Source organism: Taudactylus pleione, unplaced genomic scaffold (assembly GCF_031769625.1).
Source record: "Taudactylus pleione unplaced genomic scaffold, aTauple2 ptg003137l, whole genome shotgun sequence".
Lineage (NCBI taxonomy): Eukaryota > Metazoa > Chordata > Amphibia > Anura > Myobatrachidae > Taudactylus > Taudactylus pleione.
Window position 1 is genome coordinate 5,590,766 of NW_028287496.1, and position 22,272 is coordinate 5,613,037.

At 52.5% G+C, this 22,272-nt stretch overlaps 1 protein-coding gene across 1 annotated transcript in view; it reads right to left on the reverse strand.

Moving 5' to 3' along the window:
- Positions 1–725: 725 nt before the first annotated feature.
- Positions 726–22,272, reverse strand: part of CCDC172 (coiled-coil domain containing 172) — a 122,675-nt gene continuing 101,128 nt past the window's right edge. The window contains exon 8 of the mRNA XM_088466445.1: positions 726–921. Within this exon, the coding sequence (XP_088322571.1) occupies positions 844–921 (78 nt within the window). The 3' untranslated portion in view covers positions 726–843. The remainder of the gene's footprint in view (positions 922–22,272) is intronic.

Here is a 22,272-nt window from a genome sequence, read left to right on the forward strand (position 1 = left end):
TGTGTGTACTGTAGCTGTGACAGGTGTGTGTACTGTAGCTGTGATAGGTGTGTGTACTGTAGCTGTGACAGGTGCGTGTACTGTAGCTGTGACAGGTGTGTGTACTGTAGCTGTGATAGGTGTGTGTACTGTAGCTGTGATAGGTGCGTGTACTGTAGCTGTGACAGGTGCGTGTGCTGTAGCTGTGATAGGTGCGTGTACTGTAGCTGTGACAGGTGTGTGTACTGTAGCTGTGATAGGTGTGTGTACTGTAGCTGTGATAGGTGTGTGTACTGTAGCTGTGACAGGTGTGTGTACTGTAGCTGTGACAGGTGTGTGTACTGTAGCTGTGATAGGTGTGTGTGCTGTAGCTGTGATAGGTGTGTGTAGCCATAACAGTACCTGATTTTTTCTTCATAACTATTTCACTGAAATCGGTTACTTTATATTTGTTCTATAAAACATTAGAGAAAAGCACATGAATAACTTGCAGTGTTACTGAGAAACATCTTTGCTATAGAGCATTTATTAACATGGTCGTGAATCAAGCAAAGTAATAACCATTTAGTACAAAGTGAACATTTGTGGTACCGATAAACGGCATAAACGCCAAAACTGATGCTGGATATGTATAACTCTTAATGTACAGGAACAACAGTTATTAATAATTCAATTTAATTGAGCAGTTTAAAGTGAGAGATGACATAAAACATTATGTTCTGAAGATGAAATTGGATGCAGTCAGGCAGATGAAATCAGGACAGAGTATGACATGACGATCACCGGCGGCCAGTGTAAAGGATGCTGGGAGATAATGGTGCACTACAGCAATCACTTAGTAACACCTCACTTTTCACCGAGCAGTCAGGAGTGTAATACGGGTAAATCTCCTGTATCGTCCTGTGACAGCGGATTTCTCAGAGTAGAGGTTTGGGGGATTTTCTACAAGTACAGAGAGAAACATTTAATAACTGAGCACTTCTCAATAGGCCTGATTCATTGCCAATCGCAACTGCGATTACGCACGCAATCGGCCGATTGTTGGGTTCTGCGCTTGTGTATGCATCGCAGTGCGTGTGCATAAAGACTCCACTGCTATCGGATCGCGATCGCAGTAACTACGCAGACCCATCACAGAGTGAGTGACAGGAAGTGAGCATTTGGGGGTGGTGAAGTGGGGTGATCAGCGAAACACAGGCGTGCCAGTACATTTGAATGCCGTTACAGAGGCGTGCATAATTATCCACTGCGATGCCATACACAGCTTGTGTAATCACAGTGTGTGATGAGGTTAGTAATTCCTGAGTAAGGTCAGAGCCTGTGTGTGTGTGAGGATGTGATGGTACTCCATGTTACTGATGGTGTCTCAGTCTTGTGTAATCACTGTGTGTGATGAGGTCAGTAATTCCTGAGTAAGGTCAGAGCCTGTGTAAGTGTGTGTGAGGCTGTGATGGTACTCCATGTTACTCATGGTATCTCAGTCTTGTGTAGTCACTGTGTGTGATGAGGTTAGTAATTCCTGAGTAAGGTCAGAGCCTGTGTAAGTGTGTGTGAGGCTGTGATGGTACTCCATGTTACTGATGGTATCTTGGTCTTGTGTAGTCACTGTGTGTGATGAGGTTAGTAATTCCTGAGTAAGGTCAGAGCCTGTGTAAGTGTGTGTGAGGATGTGATGGTACTCCATGTTACTGATGGTATCTCAGTCTTGTGTAATCACTGTGTGCGCTGAGGTTAGTAATTCCTGAGTAAGGTCAGAGCCTGTGTAAATGTGTGTGAGGCTGTGATGGTACTCCATGTTACTGATGTTGTCTCAGTCTTGTGTAATCACTGCGTGTGATGAGGTTAGTAATTCCTGAGTAAGGTCAGAGCCTGTGTAAGTGTGTGTGAGGATGTGATTGTACTCCATGTTACTGATGGTGTCTCAGTCTTGTGTAATCACTGCATGTGATGAGGTTAGTAATTCCTGAGTAAGGTCAGAGCCTGTGTAAGTGTGTGTGAGGATGTGATGGTACTCCATGTTACTGATGGTTTCTCAGTCTTGTGTAGTCACTGCGTGTGATGAGGTTAGTAATTCCTGAGTAAGGTCAGAGCCTGTGTAAGTGTGTGTGAGGCTGTGATGGTACTCCATGTTACTGATGGTGTCTCAGTCTTGTGTAATCACTGTGTGTGATGAGGTTAGTAATTCCTGAGTAAGGTCAGAGCTTGTATAAGTGTGTGTGAGGCAGTGATGGTACTCCATGTTACTGATGGTATCTCATTCTTGTGTAGTCACTGTGTGTGATGAGGTTAGCAATTCCTGAGTAAGGTCAGAGCCTGTGTAAGTGTGTGTGAGGATGTGGTGGTACTCCATGTTACTGATGGTCTCTCAGTCTTGTGTAATCACTGTGTGTGATGAAGTTAGTAATTCCTGAGTAAGGTCAGAGCCTGTGTAAGTGTGTGTGAGGCAGTGATGGTACTCCATGTTACTGATGGTCTCTCATTCTTGTGTAGTCACTGTGTGTGATGAGGTTAGCAATTCCTGAGTAAGGTCAGAGCCTATGTAAGTGTGTGTGAAACTGTGATGGTACTCCATGTTACTGATGGTTTCGCAGACTTGCTAAGTGGTACGGATGTGTGTGTAAGGTAAAGTGGGTATCCTTATGTTAGCTGTGACGGCATTGCAATTGCAAACATTAGTACATTTTCGCAGTGAGAATGCGTGCGTAATCTCAGCTGCGATTGCAATAGCGATCGGTAATTAATCAGGCCCTCAGGGCCTGATTCAGAGCCGCTCGTAAGCGGCCGCTCGCTCGCTCCGAGCGAGGTTCGCACATCTGCGCATGCGTATGGGTCATAATGCGCATACGCCAACCAGTCATTGCGGTCGGAAATCGTGCGCTCGCAAAACAGCGAAGGCCTACTAATTTGAGTGACAGAATGAGGCGTTTGTGGGTGATAACAGGGGAAGGTGCTTGAAAACGGGGAGTCGAGATCCGAACGCAGGCATGCCAAACGGTCAAAACGGGCGTTTAATGGGTGTGCATAATTAACAAAGCAGCGTCATCGACCACGTCACTTGGTTGTCCTTTAGTCTGAACTGCTTGCAGTGATTGCGGGAAGTAAAACCTACCACAAGCACTGCGAGCAGTTCAGATGCCTTTCAATGTTCCCGATTAATCTAATAAATAGCGGAGATGACGTATGATGCGAATGGCCAGGGGGCGTCTTCACAAAATAGCGAGCGCATGTTTCGTTCACTCACTCAGACATAGAGGCGTCAACAGACCGCAAAGAGCGTGCGCTCAATTTAAATAGCCGGCCCCTTTTTCTGAACGACCGTTCACAAATAGCGTCCGGCTCTGAATCAGGCCCTCTGTTCAATGTAATAAAGATAATTATTCACCTCCCAATAACTTGCCGACCTGTCGCTGTAGACGTACTGCGGTATGTTGGCTCCTAATGGTGGATGTGCTCTCTCATGCAAGCTGCCATTGTTGCCCTATGTGGTGATAATATGGATTCATTTGGTTTCTGTCCCATCAATCAGTGGGCCTGTTTCAGACCCGCTCGCAAGCGGGTCGATGTTGCCCAAGTGAACATGCGCACGACGGAGGTGGCTCTGTCGTGCGCAAGCGCGAGACCCCATTAACGACGGCCAAGCCGTCGTTATAGGTCTCGCACCAAAGGGGGCGTGCTGTCGATGGTGAGTGACAGCACACCCACTAGTGATGTCAGTGGGGCCGGCCCCAGACCGTAGGTGCTCCCATGGGAACGCATCCATCTGGGCAGCCACGCCTCCGGCACGGAGGCGTGGCTGCCCAGACGGATGCGTTCCCATGGGAGCACCTACGGTCTGGGGCCGGCCCCACTGACATCACTAGTGAAGTCAGTGGGAGTGCTTTTGGCTCTGATAGCACTCCAGAGCTTTCGGCAGATGAGACCCTACCACAAGGGTCTCGTCGCAAGCCACTGGTCGCCATGGTCTTGACCATGGCGACCAGCATTTTGGCCGCTCGCTATAGCTGTGGGTGGTCACCCACAGCTATGCGAGCGGCCAGGAGGCTGCTCCAAAAAGTAGGAGGGACGGCTCTGATTCAGAGTGAGCGCTCTGTCAGAGCGTCCGGCTCTGAATCAGGGCCAGTGTTCGAAGTATACTGGTATCATTTGACAATAAGGGCCCTATTTATCAATATAATTTTCACAAACAACTGTGGAAAAGGGAGATTTTTACAACCTATCATATTATTTTGGTATCACATAAATGTATTAGACCCTTCAATTCACATTATTTTTTTAGTAAGCAGATCTTATTTCCAAAAACTTATAATGGGAAATGTGATTTGCTCGAAGTGTACTAAGGGAAATTGTTAAAGTATACCCTTGGGTACCCTGCAATAACAACGGCACCTGGAGGTGGCCTAAAGAAGGGTTCCCACCCGTTTCCCCGACTCCTGCTCTGCTCAGACAGGCAGGGCATAAGCGGGAGCCGGCCCCTGTGTTCAGCTTTGTGGCCTAATAAGACCACGAGCTGATCAGTGAAGAAAACAAACATAATTTAAAATAAAAAACACTTCCCTGCACCAAGACCACTGACTGCAGCGTCAGCAGATTCCGGAGGTCACCACTCAGACCCCGTGCAGGTAAGTGTTCTTTACTCCTTCTTTTACACCAGGTGCGGGGGGGCTAGTGCAGGCGGAATAGCTGGGGAATGGGGTTCAGTGGGGACAGTGGAGAATGTAAGCTGGACAGCATAAGTGGGGCCAGGGCAGGGGCAGAAGAGGGAGCAGCGGCGGCAGGAGAGGTAGTTACGGTGTGTTGTCAGCTGAGCCGGGCAGCAGCAGGAGTACGGGGAGGCAGGAAGCCATGCTCCAGTACCAGACAGAGCTGGGGGAAGACAGGCAGCAGCAGGAGCAAGGGGAGGCAGGGAGCCAAAGGGAAGACAGGCAGCAGCAGGAGCACGGGAGGCAGGGAGCCGGGGGAAGACAGGCAGCAGCAGGAGTAAGGGGAGGCAGGGAGCCAGAGGGAAGACAGGCAGCAGCAGGAGTATGGGGAGGCAGGGAGCCAGAGGGAAGACAAGCAGCAGCAGGAGTATGGGGAGGCAGGTAGACAGAGGGAAGACAGGCAGCAGCAGTAGCACGGGGAGGCAGGGAGCCGGGGGAAGACAGGCAGCAGCAGGAGTATGGGGAGGCAGGGAGACATGCTCCAGTACCAGAGAGAGCCGGGGGAAGAGAGGCAGCAGCAGGAGTATGGGGAGGCAGGGAGACATGCTCCAGTACCAGAGAGAGCCGGTGGAAGAGAGGCAGCAGCAGGAGTACAGGGAGGCAGGGAGCCATGCTCCAGTACCAGAGAGAGCCGGGGAAGACAGGCAGCAGCAGGAGCACGGGGACGCAGGGAGCCATGCTGAAGTACTAGAAAGAGCCGGGGAAGACAGGCAGCAGTAGGAGTATGGGGAGGCAGGGAGCCAGAGGGAAGACAAGCAGCAGCAGGAGTATGGGGAGGCAGGGAGCCAGAGGGAAGACAGGCAGCAGCAGGAGCACGGGGAGGCAGGGAGCCAGAGGGAAGACAGGCAGCAGCAGGAGCATGGGGGGGCAGGGAGCCAGAAGGAAGACAGGCAGCACCAGGAGTACGGGGAGGCAGGGAGCCAGAGGGAAGACAGGCAGCAGCAGGAGCACGGGGAGGCAGGGAGCCGGGGGAAGACAGGCAGCAACAGGAGTATGGGGAGGCAGGGAGACATGCTCCAGTACCAGAGAGAGCCGGGGAAGAGAGGCAGCAGCAGGAGCACGGGGAGGCAGGGAGCCAGAAGGAAGACAGGCAGCAGCAGGAGCACGGGGAGGCAGGGAGCCAGAAGGAAGACAGGCAGCAGCAGGAGCACGGGGAGGCAGGGAGCCGGGGGAAGACAGGCAGCAACAGGAGTATGGGGAGGCAGGGAGAAATGCTCCAGTACCAGAGAGAGCCGGGGAAGACAGGCAGCAGCAGGAGCAAGGGGAGGCAGGGAGCCAAAGGGAAGACAGGCAGCAGCAGGAGCACGGGGAGGCAGGGAGCCGGGGGAAGACAGGCAGCAGCAGGAGCATGGGGAGGCAGGGAGCCAGAGGGAAGACAGGCAGCAGCAGGAGTATGGGGAGGCAGGGAGCCAGAGGGAAGACAGGCAGCAGCAGGAGTATGGGGAGGCAGGGAGCCAGAGGGAAGACAGGCGGCAGCAGGAGCACGGGGAGGCAGGGAGCCAGAGGGAAGACAGGCAGCAGCAGGAGCATGGGGGGGCAGGGAGCCAGAAGGAAGACAGGCAGCACCAGGAGTACGGGGAGGCAGGGAGCCAGAGGGAAGACAGGCAGCAGCAGGAGCATGGGGAGGCAGGGAGCCGGGGGAAGACAGGCAGCAACAGGAGTATGGGGAGGCAGGGAGACATGCTCCAGTACCAGAGAGAGCCGGGGAAGAGAGGCAGCAGCAGGAGCACGGGGAGGCAGGGAGCCAGAAGGAAGACAGGCAGCAGCAGGAGCACGGGGAGGCAGGGAGCCAGAAGGAAGACAGGCAGCAGCAGGAGCACGGGGAGGCAGGGAGCCGGGGGAAGACAGGCAGCAACAGGAGTATGGGGAGGCAGGGAGAAATGCTCCAGTACCAGAGAGAGCCGGGGAAGACAGGCAGCAGCAGGAGCAAGGGGAGGCAGGGAGCCAAAGGGAAGACAGGCAGCAGCAGGAGCACGGGGAGGCAGGGAGCCGGGGGAAGACAGGCAGCAGCAGGAGCATGTGGAGGCAGGGAGCCAGAGGGAAGACAGGCAGCAGCAGGAGTATGGGGAGGCAGGGAGCCAGAGGGAAGACAGGCAGCAGCAGGAGTATGGGGAGGCAGGGAGACAGAGGGAAGACAGGCAGCAGCAGGAGCACGGGGAGGCAGGGAGCCGGGGGAAGACAGGCAGCAGCAGGAGTATGGGGAGGCAGGGAGACATGCTCCAGTACCAGAGAGAGCCGGGGGAAGAGAGGCAGCAGCAGGAGTATGGGGAGGCAGGGAGCCATGCTCCAGTACCAGAGAGAGCCAGGGAAGACAGGCAGCAGCAGGAGCACGGGGACGCAGGGAGCCATGCTGAAGTACTAGAAAGAGCCGGGGAAGACAGGCAGCAGTAGGAGTATGGGGAGGCAGGGAGCCAGAGGGAAGACAGACAGCAGCAGGAGCACGGGGAGGCAGGGAGCCATGCTGAAGTACTAGAAAGAGCCGGGGAAGACAGGCAGCAGCAGGAGTATGGGGAGGCAGGGAGCCAGAGGGAAGACAGGCAGCAGCAGGAGTATGGGGAGGCAGGGAGCCAGAGGGAAGACAGGCAGCAGCAGGAGCACGGGGAGGCAGGGAGCCAGAGAGAAGACAGGCAGCAGCAGGAGCATGGGGAGGCAGGGAGCCAGAAGGAAGACAGGCAGCACCAGGAGTACGGGGAGGCAGGGAGCCAGAGGGAAGACAGGCAGCAGCAGGAGCACGGGGAGGCAGGGAGCCAGAAGGAAGACAGGCAGCAGCAGGAGCACGGGGAGGCAGGGTGCTGGGGGAAGACAGGCAGCAACAGAAGTATGGGGAGGCAGGGAGACATGCTCCAGTACCAGAGAGAGCCGGGGAAGAGAGGCAGCAGCAGGAGCACGGGGAGGCAGGGAGCCAGAAGGAAGACAGGCAGCAGCAGGAGCACGGGGAGGCAGGGAGCCAGAAGGAAGACATGCAGCAGCAGGAGCACGGGGAGGCAGGGAGCCGGGGGAAGACAGGCAGCAACAGGAGTATGGGGAGGCAGGGAGACATGCTCCAGTACCAGAGAGAGCCGGGGAAGAGAGGCAGCAGCAGGAGTATGGGGAGGCAGGGAGCCAGAGGGAAGAGAGGCAGCAGCAGGAGTATGGGGAGGCAGTGCGCCAGAGGGAAGATAGGCAGCAGCAGGAGCACGGGGAGGCAGGGAGCCATGCTCCAGTACCAGAGAGAGCCGGGGAAGACAGGCAGCAGTAGGAGTACAGGGAGGCAGGGAGCCATGCTGAAGTACTAGAGAGCTGGGGAAGACAGGCAGCAGTAGGAGTACGGGGAGGCAGAGAGCCAGGGGGAAGACAGGCAGCAGCAGGAGTATGGGGAGGCAGGGAGCCAGAGGGAAGACAGGCAGCAGCAGGAGCACGGGGAGGCAGGGAGCCATGCTCCAGTACCAGAGAGAGCCGGGGAAGACAGGCAGCAGCAGGAGTATGGGGAGGCAGGGAGCCAGAGGGAAGAGAGGCAGCAGCAGGAGTATGGGGAGGCAGGGCGCCAGAGGGAAGACAGGCAGCAGCAGGAGTACAGGGAGGCAGGGAGCCATGCTGAAGTACCAGAGACCCGGGGAAGACAGACAGCAGCAGGAGTACGGGGAGGCAGGGAGCCAGAGGGAAGACAGGCAGCAGCAGGAGTATGGGGAGGCAGGGAGCCATGCTGAAGTACCAGAGAGCCGGGGAAGACAGGCAGCAGCAGGAGTATGGGGAGGCAGGGAGCCCTGCTGAAGTACCAGAGAGAGCCAGGGAAGACAGGCAGCAGTAGGAGTACAGGGAGGCAGGGAGCCATGCTGAAGTACCAGAGAGCCGGGGAAGACAGACAGCAGCAGGAGTACGGGGAGGCAGGGAGCCAGAGGGAAGACAGGCAGCAGCAGGTGTATGGGGAGGCAGGGAGCCATGCTGAAGTACCAGAGAGCCAGGGAAGACAGGCAGCAGCAGGAGTATGGGGAGGCAGGGAGCCCTGCTGAAGTACCAGAGAGAGCCGGGGAAGACAGGCAGCAGTATGAGTACGGGGAGGCAGGGAGCCAGAGGGAAGACAGGCAGCTGCAGGAGTACGGGGAGGCAGGGAGCCAGAGGGAAGACAGGCAGGAGTACAGGGAGGCAGGGAGCCATGCTCCAGTACCAGAGAGAGCCAGGGAAGACAGGCAGCAGTAGGAGTACAGGGAGGCAGGGAGCCATGCTGAAGTACCAGAGAGCCGGGGAAGACAGACAGCAGCAGGAGTATGGGGAGGCAGGGAGCCAGAGGAAAGACAGGCAGCAGCAGGAGTATGGGGAGGCAGGGAGACATGCTCCAGTACCAGAGAGAGCCGGGGAAGACAGGCAGCAGTAGGAGTACAGGGAGGCAGGGAGCCATGCTGAAGTACCAGAGAGCCGGGGAAGACAGACAGCAGCAGGAGTACGGGGAGGCAGGGAGCCAGAGGGAAGACAGGCGGCAGCTGGAGTACGGGGAGGCAGGGAGCCACAGGGAAGACAGGCAGCAGCAGGAGCACGGGGAGGCAGGGAGCTAGAGGGAAGACAGGCAGCAGCAGGAGGGTGCATGTGCAGACACATTCTCTCTGTATGAGAAGTGTGAGGTGAGGAGTCGCAGGGACAGATTCTCGCAAGCTCTGTACCTGTGAATGAATTTTAATACATTCTTGTGATATTTCCTAAATTCGCAATGTAAATTTAGATGAAAATATCACGCTACAACCGCATTTGAAATGTGGATTGTAGTACACAGAGGAATAGTACTATTTGATTTGAGATTAAATTGAAAGAGCACACGTAACATGTCAGCTGCAAAAATTACGCACCTACAGTACATCTTACACCATACTGGCCAACTCTCCCTCATTGTCTGGGAGACTCCCTGAAATAGCAGCAATCTCCCTGTCTCCCTGAAGAGTCCAGCATCTCCCTGATTGCACCTTACCCCCATTATGAAGCTGTTACATTAAAAAAATCAGAGATATATACACTCAAATGAAATCATTAATATAATTTCCCTGCATTTGCTCCAGTCCTTCCCCCTATACCCCGCCCACAGCCTGAGGGCACAGTTTTATTAACAAGCCCAAGCCCAAGGCGAAATAGGAGAGAAGAAAGACTGGTACACTGAAGAATCACACTCTCACGCAGAGAAGGAAATAAGTGACCAAGAGAATAACCCTTAGAAGCCAGGTGCGTCAGGGTGGGTGCCCTGTGGACCCTATGACTTCGAAGAAAGAGAGTTAACAAGGGTAAGTTTTACCATAACTCTCCTTTTCTTCTTCAGGGTCCATAGAGCTCCACAAGGAGACATTGGGGATGTCCCAAAACAGTTGTTCAAGGGCGGGGACGCTCCTGGGCTGAGAGGAGAACCCAGCGCCGAAGGAAACATCCTGAAAGGCAAATGTATCAAAGGCATAGAACCTAAAAAAGGTGTGGACAGAAGACCACGTGGCTGCCTGGTATAGTTGTTCAGCAGACGCGCCACGGCGGGCTGCCCACGAGGGACTCACAGAGCGAGTAGAATGAACAGATACTGTAACCAGCACAGGAAGGCCAGTCTGCATGTAAGCCGGTGAGATAGTCATGTGAAGCCATCTGGCCAGAGTCTCTTTATTAGCTGGCCATCCCTTCTTGTGGAATCAATATAGGACAAAGAGTGAGTCCGATTTCCTGATGGAACTAGTACAATTCACGTAGATCTTCAGAGCACGGACCACATCCAAAGAGGCCTTACCTTGTGAGAGGTCTGCTAATTGAAAGGCCGGAACCACGAAGAACAGCCCTGTCCTGATGAAATATCAGAAATGGTGAGCAACAGGAGAGCGCCCCTAAATCCGATACCCTACAGGCAGATGCTATAGCCAGAATAAAAATAATCTTTGCAGTGAGCCACTTGACGTCTAATGAATCCAGGGGTTCAAATGGAGGTTCCTGAAGTGCGTGGAGAACCACTGACAAATCCCACGGAGCACAGGAGGGACAAAGGGAGTGTCACGATCCAGTGCAAGAATTCCTCTGTGGAGGACGGTGAGCCGAGGGGTTCGGGTGACTAGGGGAGTGACTAGACTAGGTCTCCTAGTTGCGGCCAAACCCAGGTTTGCCTAGACCTGCCCAGAGGCACGGAGTCTAACTCACTTGGTGGTTTTCTCCAGTGACCCCTCCAATTGGGATTTGGTTTTCAGCTGCACCAAGTGAGCAGGTCGCGGCCCTCTGGACAGGTACCTGGGAATGGCAGAAGACCGGAAACTATAAAGAATGCAATATGACTGGAGGTGAATGGAATGAATGAACTCTGGAAATGGAACTGAATACTATAACACAGGCATGGACTGGAAACGGTTAAGTATGCAGAAAAACACAGACATATACTGAGAATTGCAAAGGCAAGAGCAGAGAGGACTCAGGGAGTATATGGGAATGCTAGAAATGATTGGAGCTGATTACCAGAGACAAGACGCTGAGCAAAGAACACAGACATATACTGGAGATTGCACAGACAAGAGCAGAGTGGACTCAGGGAATATATGGGAATGCTGGAAAATGATTGGCAGAGACAAGACACAAAGAGAAGTCAGGCATACACTAGGAGAGTGCTAAATGCAAGTGCAGATTTGCACTGACAAGACACAGGGCAGATTGACACAGATATGTGCTGGGAGGTCCAACTGTGGGCTAATTAATACCAGCAGGTAATCTGACACCTCAGTGACACAAGGAAGCTGCAATACTAGCAGCACATATACAAAGACACACAGACATAGAAAACAAAACAGTCTGGATACTGGGAGAGAACTACTCTCAGACTAAGAATAGCTTGGAAGCTAATACTGGAAACTAGAGAACTGAGAACAGGCTGAAGTAACACTCTGAAAGATAGCACAGAGCAACGCTGGTATCACTGGAACAGAGAATAAGAAGTTGAACAGCAACTTCCTGGAGTTCTGGAGATGGATTTATACCCAGGGGTAGCAGATTACTGGAGCACAGCATCAGCTGACTGAAATCATGCTACCATAGGTTAGGAATACTGTCACATGAGAGGAACTGTCATGGCGGCGCCCATGATGGGAACTCTGATCCCCAGCACACACAGCCGACCATGGAAGCTCGCAAAAAGCACCTAAGGCAGAATACACAGCCCCACATCCATCACTGCACCAGATGTCTGACCGCAAGGAAGTCAGGGGAAGCCGGCAAGGAGGTGAGAGAGGCCGATCCTAGGCTGAACCCTGACAGGGAGGTTGTATATGGAGAACACCCTGCAGGAAGGTGTGAACATCTGGCAGAGGAGCAATTCTGCATTGGAACCAGATGGACAGAGACGTGCACTTTCTTCAGAGAGGCTATGCGGAGTTCGAGACCCAATCCATTTTGAATAAAGGCAAGGATTCGAGAAACCCTAAAAACCTGAGGGTCAGAGTTCTAGTGGCACACCACTGGAAATATGTATACCACACAAGGTGATAAATCCTGGCAGAGGCCGGTTTACACGCTCTGAACATGGTCTGGACCACAGAGTTAGAAAAACCTTTAGACCTTGGGAGGGATGTCTCAAGAGCCAAGCCAAGCCTGAAACAACAAGTCTGGTCATAGAGGAAGTTGGAAAGGAGCGTCTATGGAGAGACTTTGAAGGTCAGAGTACCAATGGCGTCTGGTTCAAGCTGGAGCTACCAACAGGACCGTGCCCCCTTCTTGTTTGAACATCCAAAGAACTCAAGGAAGAAGGGAGACTGGAGGAAAGGGGTACGCCAAATGGATGGTCCATCTCACATATAAGGCATCCATGAAAGCTGCGCCAGGGTCCCTTGTCCTGGCCCCGTACACTGGAAGCTTGTGTTTGGTTTGTGAGGCCATGAGGTCCATGTCCAGAAGACCCCATTTGTCCACCAGGAGCTGAAAGACTTCTGGATGTAGAGACTACTCCCTTGCATGCACATTGTGACGGCTGAGGAAATCCGCTTCCCAATTGAGAATCCACAGGATAAACAGAGATGGCTGGGAGATGGCGTTTGGCCCATGTGAGAATGCGGGACACATCTGCCATCGCTGACCAACTTTAATTGTCTCATTGGTGATTGAAGTACAGTAGGCCACTGCCGTGAAGTTGTCAGACTGTACTTGTACTGGCCTGCCCTAAAAATATCCTAAGCCAGAGTCAGGGCTTTGTAGATGGCTCAGAGTTTGAGGACGTTGATTGGTAAGCTCACCTCGGCTAGAGTCCAACGTCCTTGGAAGCAGTGTTGGCCGGTCACTGTGCCCGACCTGCGGCGGTTTGCATCTGTGGTGAGGAGTGCCCAGTCCATGATCCAGAAGGGGTGACCCTTGTTTAAGTGGGACATCGGTATCCACCAGGATAGTGACAGGTGAACCTCCAGAGATAGGCCCATCAACTGGGATGTGAGCAGATGGGGCAGCCTATTCCACCTGGAGAGGGTCAGGTGTTGTAGGGGCCTGGAGTGGAACTGAGTGAACTCCACCATGTCGAAGGTGGACACCGTGGATGCATTGCAGAGTGAATTGGGCAGCACAGACGGTGTAATGGTTAGCAATACCGCCTCACAGCACTGAGGTCATTCCCACCACGGCCCTATCTGTGCAGAGTTTGTTTATTCACCCTGTGCTTGAGTGGGTTTCCTCCAGGTACTCCGGTTTCCTCCCACACTCCAAAAATATACTGGTAGGTTAATTGGCTCCCAACACAAAATAACGCTAGTGTGTATGTATATGTGTGAGCATGTGATAGGGAATATAGAGTGTAAGCTCCACTGGGGATGTGAATGGCCAAATATTCTCTGTAACACGCTGCAGAATATGTGTGCACTATACAAATAAGTGGTAATAAATAATTTACACTCGGCGACTGTGGAGTAACCTGCGCACTCGGTGCTGTAGTGCAGAGAAAGGCCTATGAGACCCGTTGGCTTCTGAATCAAAAAAAGGGTAGAATAATAACCCATCCCTAGCTGTGATGAAGGGACCGGAATTATTACCCCCCGAGAGCAGCAAGGACTGAATGGCCTTCTAGAGGAGCAGGGCTTTGCTTGGGTCCAAAGGAGGTCCTGTGCAAAAGAACTGCTGAGGGGCCGACTCAGGAATGAGAGGGCGTATCCGTGGGAGACCACTTCTTGTACCCAGGCATCTGTGGTGGTCTAATGCCAGAACTGGGCGAACTGAAGAAGTCGGCCTCCCACCCTGAGAGCCCCCAGGGAGAGGCCCACCCCATCAAACTGAACGCTTGTCCTCAGAATTGGTAGGTGGACGTCTAGTAGCCCAGGCCTGTTTGGTCCTAGGCTTGTAGGCCTTTGTGGATGCCGACTGCCATGGAAAGGACTGACGTTTTAGCTTTCCCCTGGTGATGAAAGTATGACATCCAAGGCTTCATAGTAGATGCAGAGGGCAAGAACACCATCTTGGAAGCTGCCAATGTAGTCACAATCCTGTCCGATTCTGAGCCAAACAGAATCTCCCCAGAGTAAGGCAGAGACTCCTAAGCCTTTTTAGAGTCCAAGTTTGCCTTCCGTGAGCGAAACCAAATTATACAGTGGGCTACCACAGAAGTAGCAGATGCCTTGGAAGCTAGGAGACCAGTATCCAAAGCAGCTTCTCCTAAATAGGAGGCTGCATCCCTAATGTGAGATATGTAGGACAGCTGTTCACTCGAAGCATCAGTGGGAAATGTATCTTCTAGGGCCTCTACCCAACTGTCAATGGCTTTTGCCACCCAGGCCCTAGCCCTGGCAGGACGATACTGTAGCTCCTGTAAGACAGTATATAAACTTCAGGCAAGCTTCAATCCTTCTATCCGTAGTCTCCTTTAAGGAGGTTGCGGTATGGATAGGTAAGGTAGCATTCTTAACCAGGCGTGTTACATGGGAACTCACTGCAAGGGGAACTTCCCATTTAGTGCAATCAGTAGCTGGAAGGGGGTAAAAAGAAAACAAGTGTTTAAGTACTGTAGCTGAAACCTTTTATTTGGCATATTCCATGCTTCACTCATTAGATCAGCTAGCTGATCAGAGTGAGGAAACTCTGGCAAAACTACCTTCTGTCGCTTAAATAGCGACTCTTTTGCCTTAGGAGTAGGTTCTACCTCTTCTATTTGAAGAATAGATATTACAGCTCTCACAAGTGTAGGTATATTAAATTTAGAGGGGGCTCCTCCTCTCCCAAGGGGGGTCAGTGAGACAGGTCTGCGTCTTCTGCCACCCCAGATGATAACTGGGTGGATTGGGAAGATAACACAGAATGCTTAGTAGGTTTATTAGGTAAGGGTCTCTTCTTCTACAACATTTGTTGAAAGTCTGTAGAGGTAGCCGCCAGACTCTGCACTGAGGTAGAAAGTACGTCTACCCATGGGGGAGGCAAAGGATTGCAGGGAGTACTTGCTGTGGCCATCCCATAGGGGGAGCTACCACAGGGACCACTAGGTGGTCTGCAATTTTTGCCAACACCTGTGCTGTGAAAAAGAAGCCCAGGGGGGTCCCAAGGAGAGGATGCAGGGGCTGATGGACCAGGTGCCGTATAACAAGATGCAAATAGACCATTTTGAATGAGATCCTCTGAAGCTAAACAGGACTTACAGGAAACCAGAGTGGGAGCAGTAGGCTGCTTGTTATTCTTGCTTTAGTTAACCTCTGCGTCATTATAGATTATGCCCTAGTGGTCTAGTGGAGTCCTGGACGAACCGGTGTCCATGTGAGCGGTCTCCTCAGACCAGAGGTAAGACTGTGCATAGACACGGGTCCCTGCAAGCGTTACCTGTTCCCTTGAGTCCTGGCTGCAGTCTGGGGTTTGAGGAGCCCTGCTAGCTAGGTCCCGCCAGAGTCCTACCGAGAGTACCAAGTCGATGGCTGGAGTTGCAGCGCCACGGAGGGGTGATGGGGCAGCAGCGCAGACGTCCAGTGGACTGTCTAGCACTGGTTGATCTGTAGTAAAAAATTTTAATAAAAATAAATCATAAAATAAATCATGGGCTCCTTAAAAGCAGCCCCACTGTTCTAACGGTGATCCAGCTCCTGCCGGGCACCAACGAAACTGAGTTGCCTTCAGATTGTGGGCGTGGTATATGCGGAAGGACTGGAGCATCCTGGGAATGAAAAACTTTGCTGCTGGTGTCCGGTCCCCCAAGTACCACCTACACCCCATTGTCTCCCTGTGGAGCCCTATGGACCCTGAAGAAGAAAGATCTTACTAACTGCTTTGGGGCTGGTTTACAATTGGATGTAAGTCAGTTTATGACATGCCTCTCAGATGTAGCAGTACACGCCCACTTTACCGCCGCGCTCATAGGTGTCACTTTCACAATCTCCCTGACATGCTTTTTAAAAAGTAGGCAAGTATGACCTACATGTATTGTATGTGGTTATGTTGAGCTGCAGGTATCTTAAGGTATGTGCCACCGAAAACTGAATGCCTCCTCATGTACAGGCATCGTGCACTGCTGGGAACAATAGCAAAGCTAAGGTAAGGGCCCAGCAAAGTCTCTGTAGCCTCCCGGGTCCCCCACTGCTCTGATCTCAGCAGTCACATGCAGCACTCAGCGTGGGAGGCCTCAGAGAGTATAGTAGGTGCTTCAAGAGGTGGGGACTTGTGAATGAATGTTTATTCCTTTGCATGTGAGTGATTTGCATGTGAGTGATTTGCATATGAGTGATTTACATATGAGTTTTTAGTAGAGGCTCTACACAAGGAATTTCCCTGCTTTACATCTATAAGGAGTTACATCAGTTGTATTTGGAAGACCATGGGGCCTATTTATCATTCAACATGTGCAAATATTAAGGATCAGGGCCTTAGACCCTCATTCAGAGGCGGTTGGAGGATGCAAGCGGTCGCTCAGAAACTGAGCGGCCGCTTGCATCCTGACCGCCCGCCTCTGTTTCGGTCGTTAGGCTGTGGGTTTACACCCACAGCTCTAACGACCGCTAGGGTGATGGTCGCGATGGTCATAGACCATCGCGACCATCGGGGCTTATGACGAGACCCTAGGGTAGGGTCTCACTTGTCGTAAGCCCCGGAGAGCTTCTGGCTCTGTCAGAGCCGGAAGCTCTCCACTGACATCACTAGGCAGGTGTTCCCATGGGAACGCCTCCGTTTGGGCTGCAACCCCCCTGGTCCGCCTTCCAAACGGGGCGAGCTGTCAATCAACATCGACAGCTCGCCCCCTTTGGAAAGAGACCCGCTACGACTGGCGCAGTCGGTCGTAGCGGGTCTCACGCATGCGCACGAAGGAGCCGGCTCCCTCATGTGCATGCGCACTGGACAAATATCGAGGTGGCCGTGTGGTCGTAGACCGTACGGCCGCCTCTGAATGAAGCCCTTAGTGTGCTGTGTGTGTGTGTGTGCGTGCTTAGTGTGCTGTGTGTTTGCTGTATGTGCTTAGTGTGTTGTGTGTGCTTAGTGTGCTGTGTGTGCTTGCAGTGTGTGTGCTGTGTGTGCTGTGTGTGTAGGCACCATGCTAGCCAGATGCAGTGACTGTGGGTGAGTGGCGGTGCCTCCCGTAGAACTCTGTGCCGCAGCACGGCTTGCACACCCCTAGTTACGGCCCTGATACAAAAAAGGTGCTGTGATTGATGCAGATGCTATCAGAAAGGGGGTGGAAAGTGATGGGCGTTCGTGGCGGTGACTGGGAGTTGGAAACTAGTACACACAGAAATGGTCCGTTACGTGGGCATATTGTGGGAGTGCCACGTGCAGGTCACAGCAAGCATAGGAGGCTGGGGTCAGGCAAGGTAACTGCACCTCCTGCAGAGCTAGTGCAGTTCTCCATGGTGCGACCAATGGTGGCGTCTAGGGACTGCCCTATATGGATTATAGCGTGCACCTGCGCTGAACGTGGGCGTCTTAGTCCTTGCACATTTAACCACAAGGGAAAGAGTTTATAGCAGCATTCGCATAAACCAGGGTAACCGTTAGTAGACTTTTGCATGTGACTCAGCATGAGCCCCATTACGTGCAGATAAAGCTGACATGGAGGGGGAGAGAGAAGAGAAAGGAGCGTATTGTAGGAGGGTCTGGGAGGCGGAATGGGAGCAAGTACGTAGCGCTGACTTGTGAGGGAACAACAGAAAGCTTTAAGGTAATGTCTGCAGGGGTGAAGTAAGGTGCTCCAGAGGTGGGAGGCAGTGACGGAGAAATCCCCAAATTACTTGGTACACATTTGTGACTGAACATGGGACCAAATAAACAGATCTCGGACTAAGGGGCATATTCAATTGTGTGCGAGAATAGCAAAAAACCTGCACCAGCGAGTGCGGGTTTTTTGCTATTCTATTTGGTGCGTGGTTATTTGAAAAACACACACGGGAGGTTTATTTTCACGCTCCTCCTGAGCAAACTTGATTTTTCCTAAAATCGATGATTTAAGGAAAAATCACCGGGACTTGCTCTGACACCCCCGCGGCACCCCCCCCCCCTCCCCGAGGACTAACTAAGCAATTGGAAGTATCCAATTAGCTATATTAGTCCTTAATTACTCACCTTCCGAAGCAATGACTTCTGCATCTTCTTCTGCATCCAGCGTCGGGAGCCGGCTCTTCTGCTGCAGGGTGAGTGTGTCAGTGTGTATGAGTGAGTGTGTGTGTGTGCATGTGTGTGTGTGTGACCCCCGGTGCGGTGCGTGTGCTGTATGTCAGTGTGTGTGCTGTATGTCAGTGTGTATGAGTGAGTGTGTGTGTGTGTGCATGTGTGTGTGTGTGACCCCCGGTGCAGTGTATGTGCTGTATGTCAGTGTGTATGAGTGAGTGTGTGTGTGACCCCCGGTGCGGTGTGTGTGGCCCCCCCGGAATGGGCGCTGGGAGAACTACATCTCCCAGCAGCCCTTGCTCCTCCCATCAGGCCCCGCAACTCCCAGCAGCCCCCTCTCCAGTAAGAAGAGAGAGGGGAAGCCGCTGGGAGCCGTGGAGACCCCCTGCCAGGTAGGTGTTTTGTTTTTTTACGCGGCGCTGGGTTTTCAGAGCTGAAAACCCCGCGACCACTATTTTTTAAATTGAAAACCGCGGGTAGCGGGAGCACGCATACCCGCGGTATTCCGGAATTGGGCGCGAGGTGCGCAAGGTTTTTAACTCGCTAAACCTCATGCCCAATTATATATGCCCCTAAGGATCCTGGGTACAAGTAACCGCAGCTAGTTTTATTATCAGCACGAAAATAATCAAGGCATAAAAGTAAATCCTGGCCTGTCGACTCTAACAAAACAACATAACTCCGTCTCTCAGAGTGGAATGCCCTAATGTCCCTCTCACAAAACAGAAGTCTTAGCACAGCACTTACATTCAGTTATCACAGTGTCTCTCAACTGACCTGTGACCTATTTCCCAAGTAGTGAGAGACTAACTACAGAACTACAGAGGCTGACACACCATTTATCAGCCTCTCACAGGTGGTCTGGCGATCAAGGCTGCTGATTAGCTTCTGACTATCAGACAGGAGCTAAAAACCTGGGTCATATAAATCTCCCCAGCGGCTTTGTCAAAATATTATTTTATATATATATATATATATATATATATATATAGTAAGAGGATAGGATGAAAATACTCCTGTGGGATTATTACTGACATGGAATTATTACTGCCATGGGATTATTACTGCTGTGGGGTTACTACTACTACTACTACTCTGGCGTTATTAGTTACAGTGAGCCCACACACCCTTTTTGACGGCACCTGATTATTTGAAAACCCCCCTTTCAAAATCCTGCGTTAGCCACTGCCTGAGGTGTGACTGGATACCTTGCCCGCATGCTCTGTACATCCTCCGAGTACAACCACAGTGTCACTCTCCTGTGCTTGCAGTGCGACTGGATACCTTGCCCGTGTACTCTGTACATCCTACGAGTACAACCACAGTGTGACTCTCCTATGCCAGCGGTGTGACTGGATCCCTTGCCCGCATACTCTGTACATACTCCGAGTACAACCACAGTGTCACTCTCCTATGCCAACGGTGCTTCTGGATACCTTGCCCGTGTACTCTGTACATCCTCCGAGTACGACCACAGTGTCACTCTCCTGTGCAAGCGGTGTGACTGGATCCCTTGCCCACGTACTCTGTACATCCTTCGAGTACAACCAAAGTGTCACTCTCCTGTACCAGCGGTGCGACTGGATACCTTGCCCGCGTACTCAGTACATCCTCCGTGTACAACCACACTGTCACTCTCCTGTGCCAGCGGTGTGACTGGATACCTTGCCTGCGTACTCAGGGCCTGATTCAGAGCAGGACGCTCTGACCAAAGCGCTCGCTCTGAATCAGTGCCCTCCTACCTGAAAATGGAGCGGCCTCCATGGGAACGCCTCCGTCTGGCAGCCACTCCCCCAGCACGCCCACCAAAGGGGGCGTGCTGTCAGTCACCATCGACAGCACGCCCCCTTTGGTGCGAGACCCGGAGCGACAGCTTGGCTGTCGCTGTCCGGGTTTCGCGCATGCGCACGACAGAGCTCCCTCCGTCGTGCGCATGCGCATTGGGGTAACATCGACCTGCTTGCGAGCATCCTGCGCTCGTGAGCGGGTCTGAATGACCCCCTCAGTACATCCTCCGAGTACAACCACAGTGTCACTCTCCTGTGCTAGCGGTGCGACTGGATACCTTGCCCGTGTACTCTGTACATCCTCCCGAGTACAACCACAATGTCACTCTCCTGTGCCTGGCATAGGCAAACACAGGGGGGGGGGGGTTCTGGCTGCCTGGAAACTCCCCTCCCCGGCCCACGCCATGACCACAATAGAAATAGTAATATAATAGAATGTTCTAGTGCTGCATGTTCTTCTCAGTGTCAAGAATTAAATAATTAGCACCTTCTGTGGATATTTTAACATGTCAGCCAGTAATAAACACACCTGGAAATCTGGAACCTATGGTTACTATAATATCATTTAGTCATAAGGTAGTCTTTCCGCTTGAGGCCACGTGCCTCATTGTGAGCCCACACCCCTTACAGTGAGCCCACACACCCTTTTTGACGGCACCTGATTATTTGAAAACCCCCCTTTCAAAATCCTGCGTTTGCCACTGCCTGAGGTGTGACTGGTACCTTGCCCGCATGCTCTGTACATCCTCCAAGTACAACCACAGTGTCACTATACTGTGCCAGCGGTGCGACTGGATACCTTGCCCGTGTACTCTGTACATCCTCCGAGTACAACCACAGTGTCACTCTCCTGTGCCAGCGGTGCGACTGGATACCTTGCCCATGTCCCCCATACATCCTCTGAGTACAACCATAGTGTCACTCTCCTGTGCCAGCGGTGTGACTGGATACCTTGCCTGCGTACTCAGTACATCCTCCGAGTACAAACACAGTATCACTCTCCTGTGCTAGCAGTGTGACTGGATACCTTGCCCTCGTACTCTGTACATCCTCCGAGTACAATCACAGTGTCACTCTCCTGTGCCTGCCATAGGCAAACACAGGGGGGGTTTCTGGCTGCCTGGAAACTCCCCTCCCCAGCCCACGCCATGACCACAATAGAAATAGTAATATAATAGAATGTTCTAGTGTTGCATGTTCTTCTCAGTGTCACAAATTAAACAATTAGCACCTTCTGTGGATATTTTAACATGTCAGCCAGTAATAAACACACCTGGAAATCTGGAACCTATGGTTACGTTAATATAATTTAGTCATAAGGTAGTCTTTCCGCTTGAGGCCACGTGCCTCATTGTGAGCTCACACCCCTTACAGTGAGCCCACACACCATTTTTGACGGCACCTGATTATTTGAAAACCCCCCTTTCAAAATCCTGCGTTTGCCACTGCCTGAGGTGTGACTGGATACCTTGCCCGTGTACTCTGTACATCCTCCGAGTACAACCACAGTGTCACTCTCCTGTGCTTGCAGTGCAACTGGATACCTTGCCCGTGTACTCTGTACATCCTCCGAGTACAACCACAGTGTCACTCTCCTGTGTCAGCGGTGCGACTGGATACCTTGCCCGTGTACTCTGTACATCTTTCGAGTACAACCACAGTGTCACTCTCCTGTGCCAGCGGTGCAACTGGATACCTTGCCCACGTACTCTGTACATCCTCCGAGTACAACCACAATGTCACTCTCCTGTGCCAGCAGTGTGACTGGATACCTTGCCTGCGTACTCAGTACATCCTCCGAGTACAAACACAGTGTCACTCTCCTGTACCAGCGGTGTGACTGGATACCTTGCCTGCGTACTCTGTACATCCTCTGAGTACAACCACAGTGTCACTCTCCTGTGCCAGCGATACGACTGGATAGCTTGCCCGCGTACTCTGTACATCCTCCGAGTACAACCACAGTGTCACTCTCCTGTGCCAGCGTTGCGACTGGATACCTTGCCCGTGTACTCTGTACATCCTCCGAGTACAACCACAGTGTCACTCTCCTGTGCCAGCGTTGCGACTGGATACCTTGCCCGTGTACTCTGTACATCCTCCGAGTACAACCACAGTGTCACTCTCCTGTGCCAGCGGTGCGACTGGATACCTTGACCTCGTACTCTGTGCATCCTCCGAGTACAACCACAGTGTCACTCTCCTGTGCCTGCTATAGTCAAACACAGGGGGGGGGTTTCTGGCTGCCTGGAAACTCCCCTCCCCAGCCCACGCCATGACCACAATAG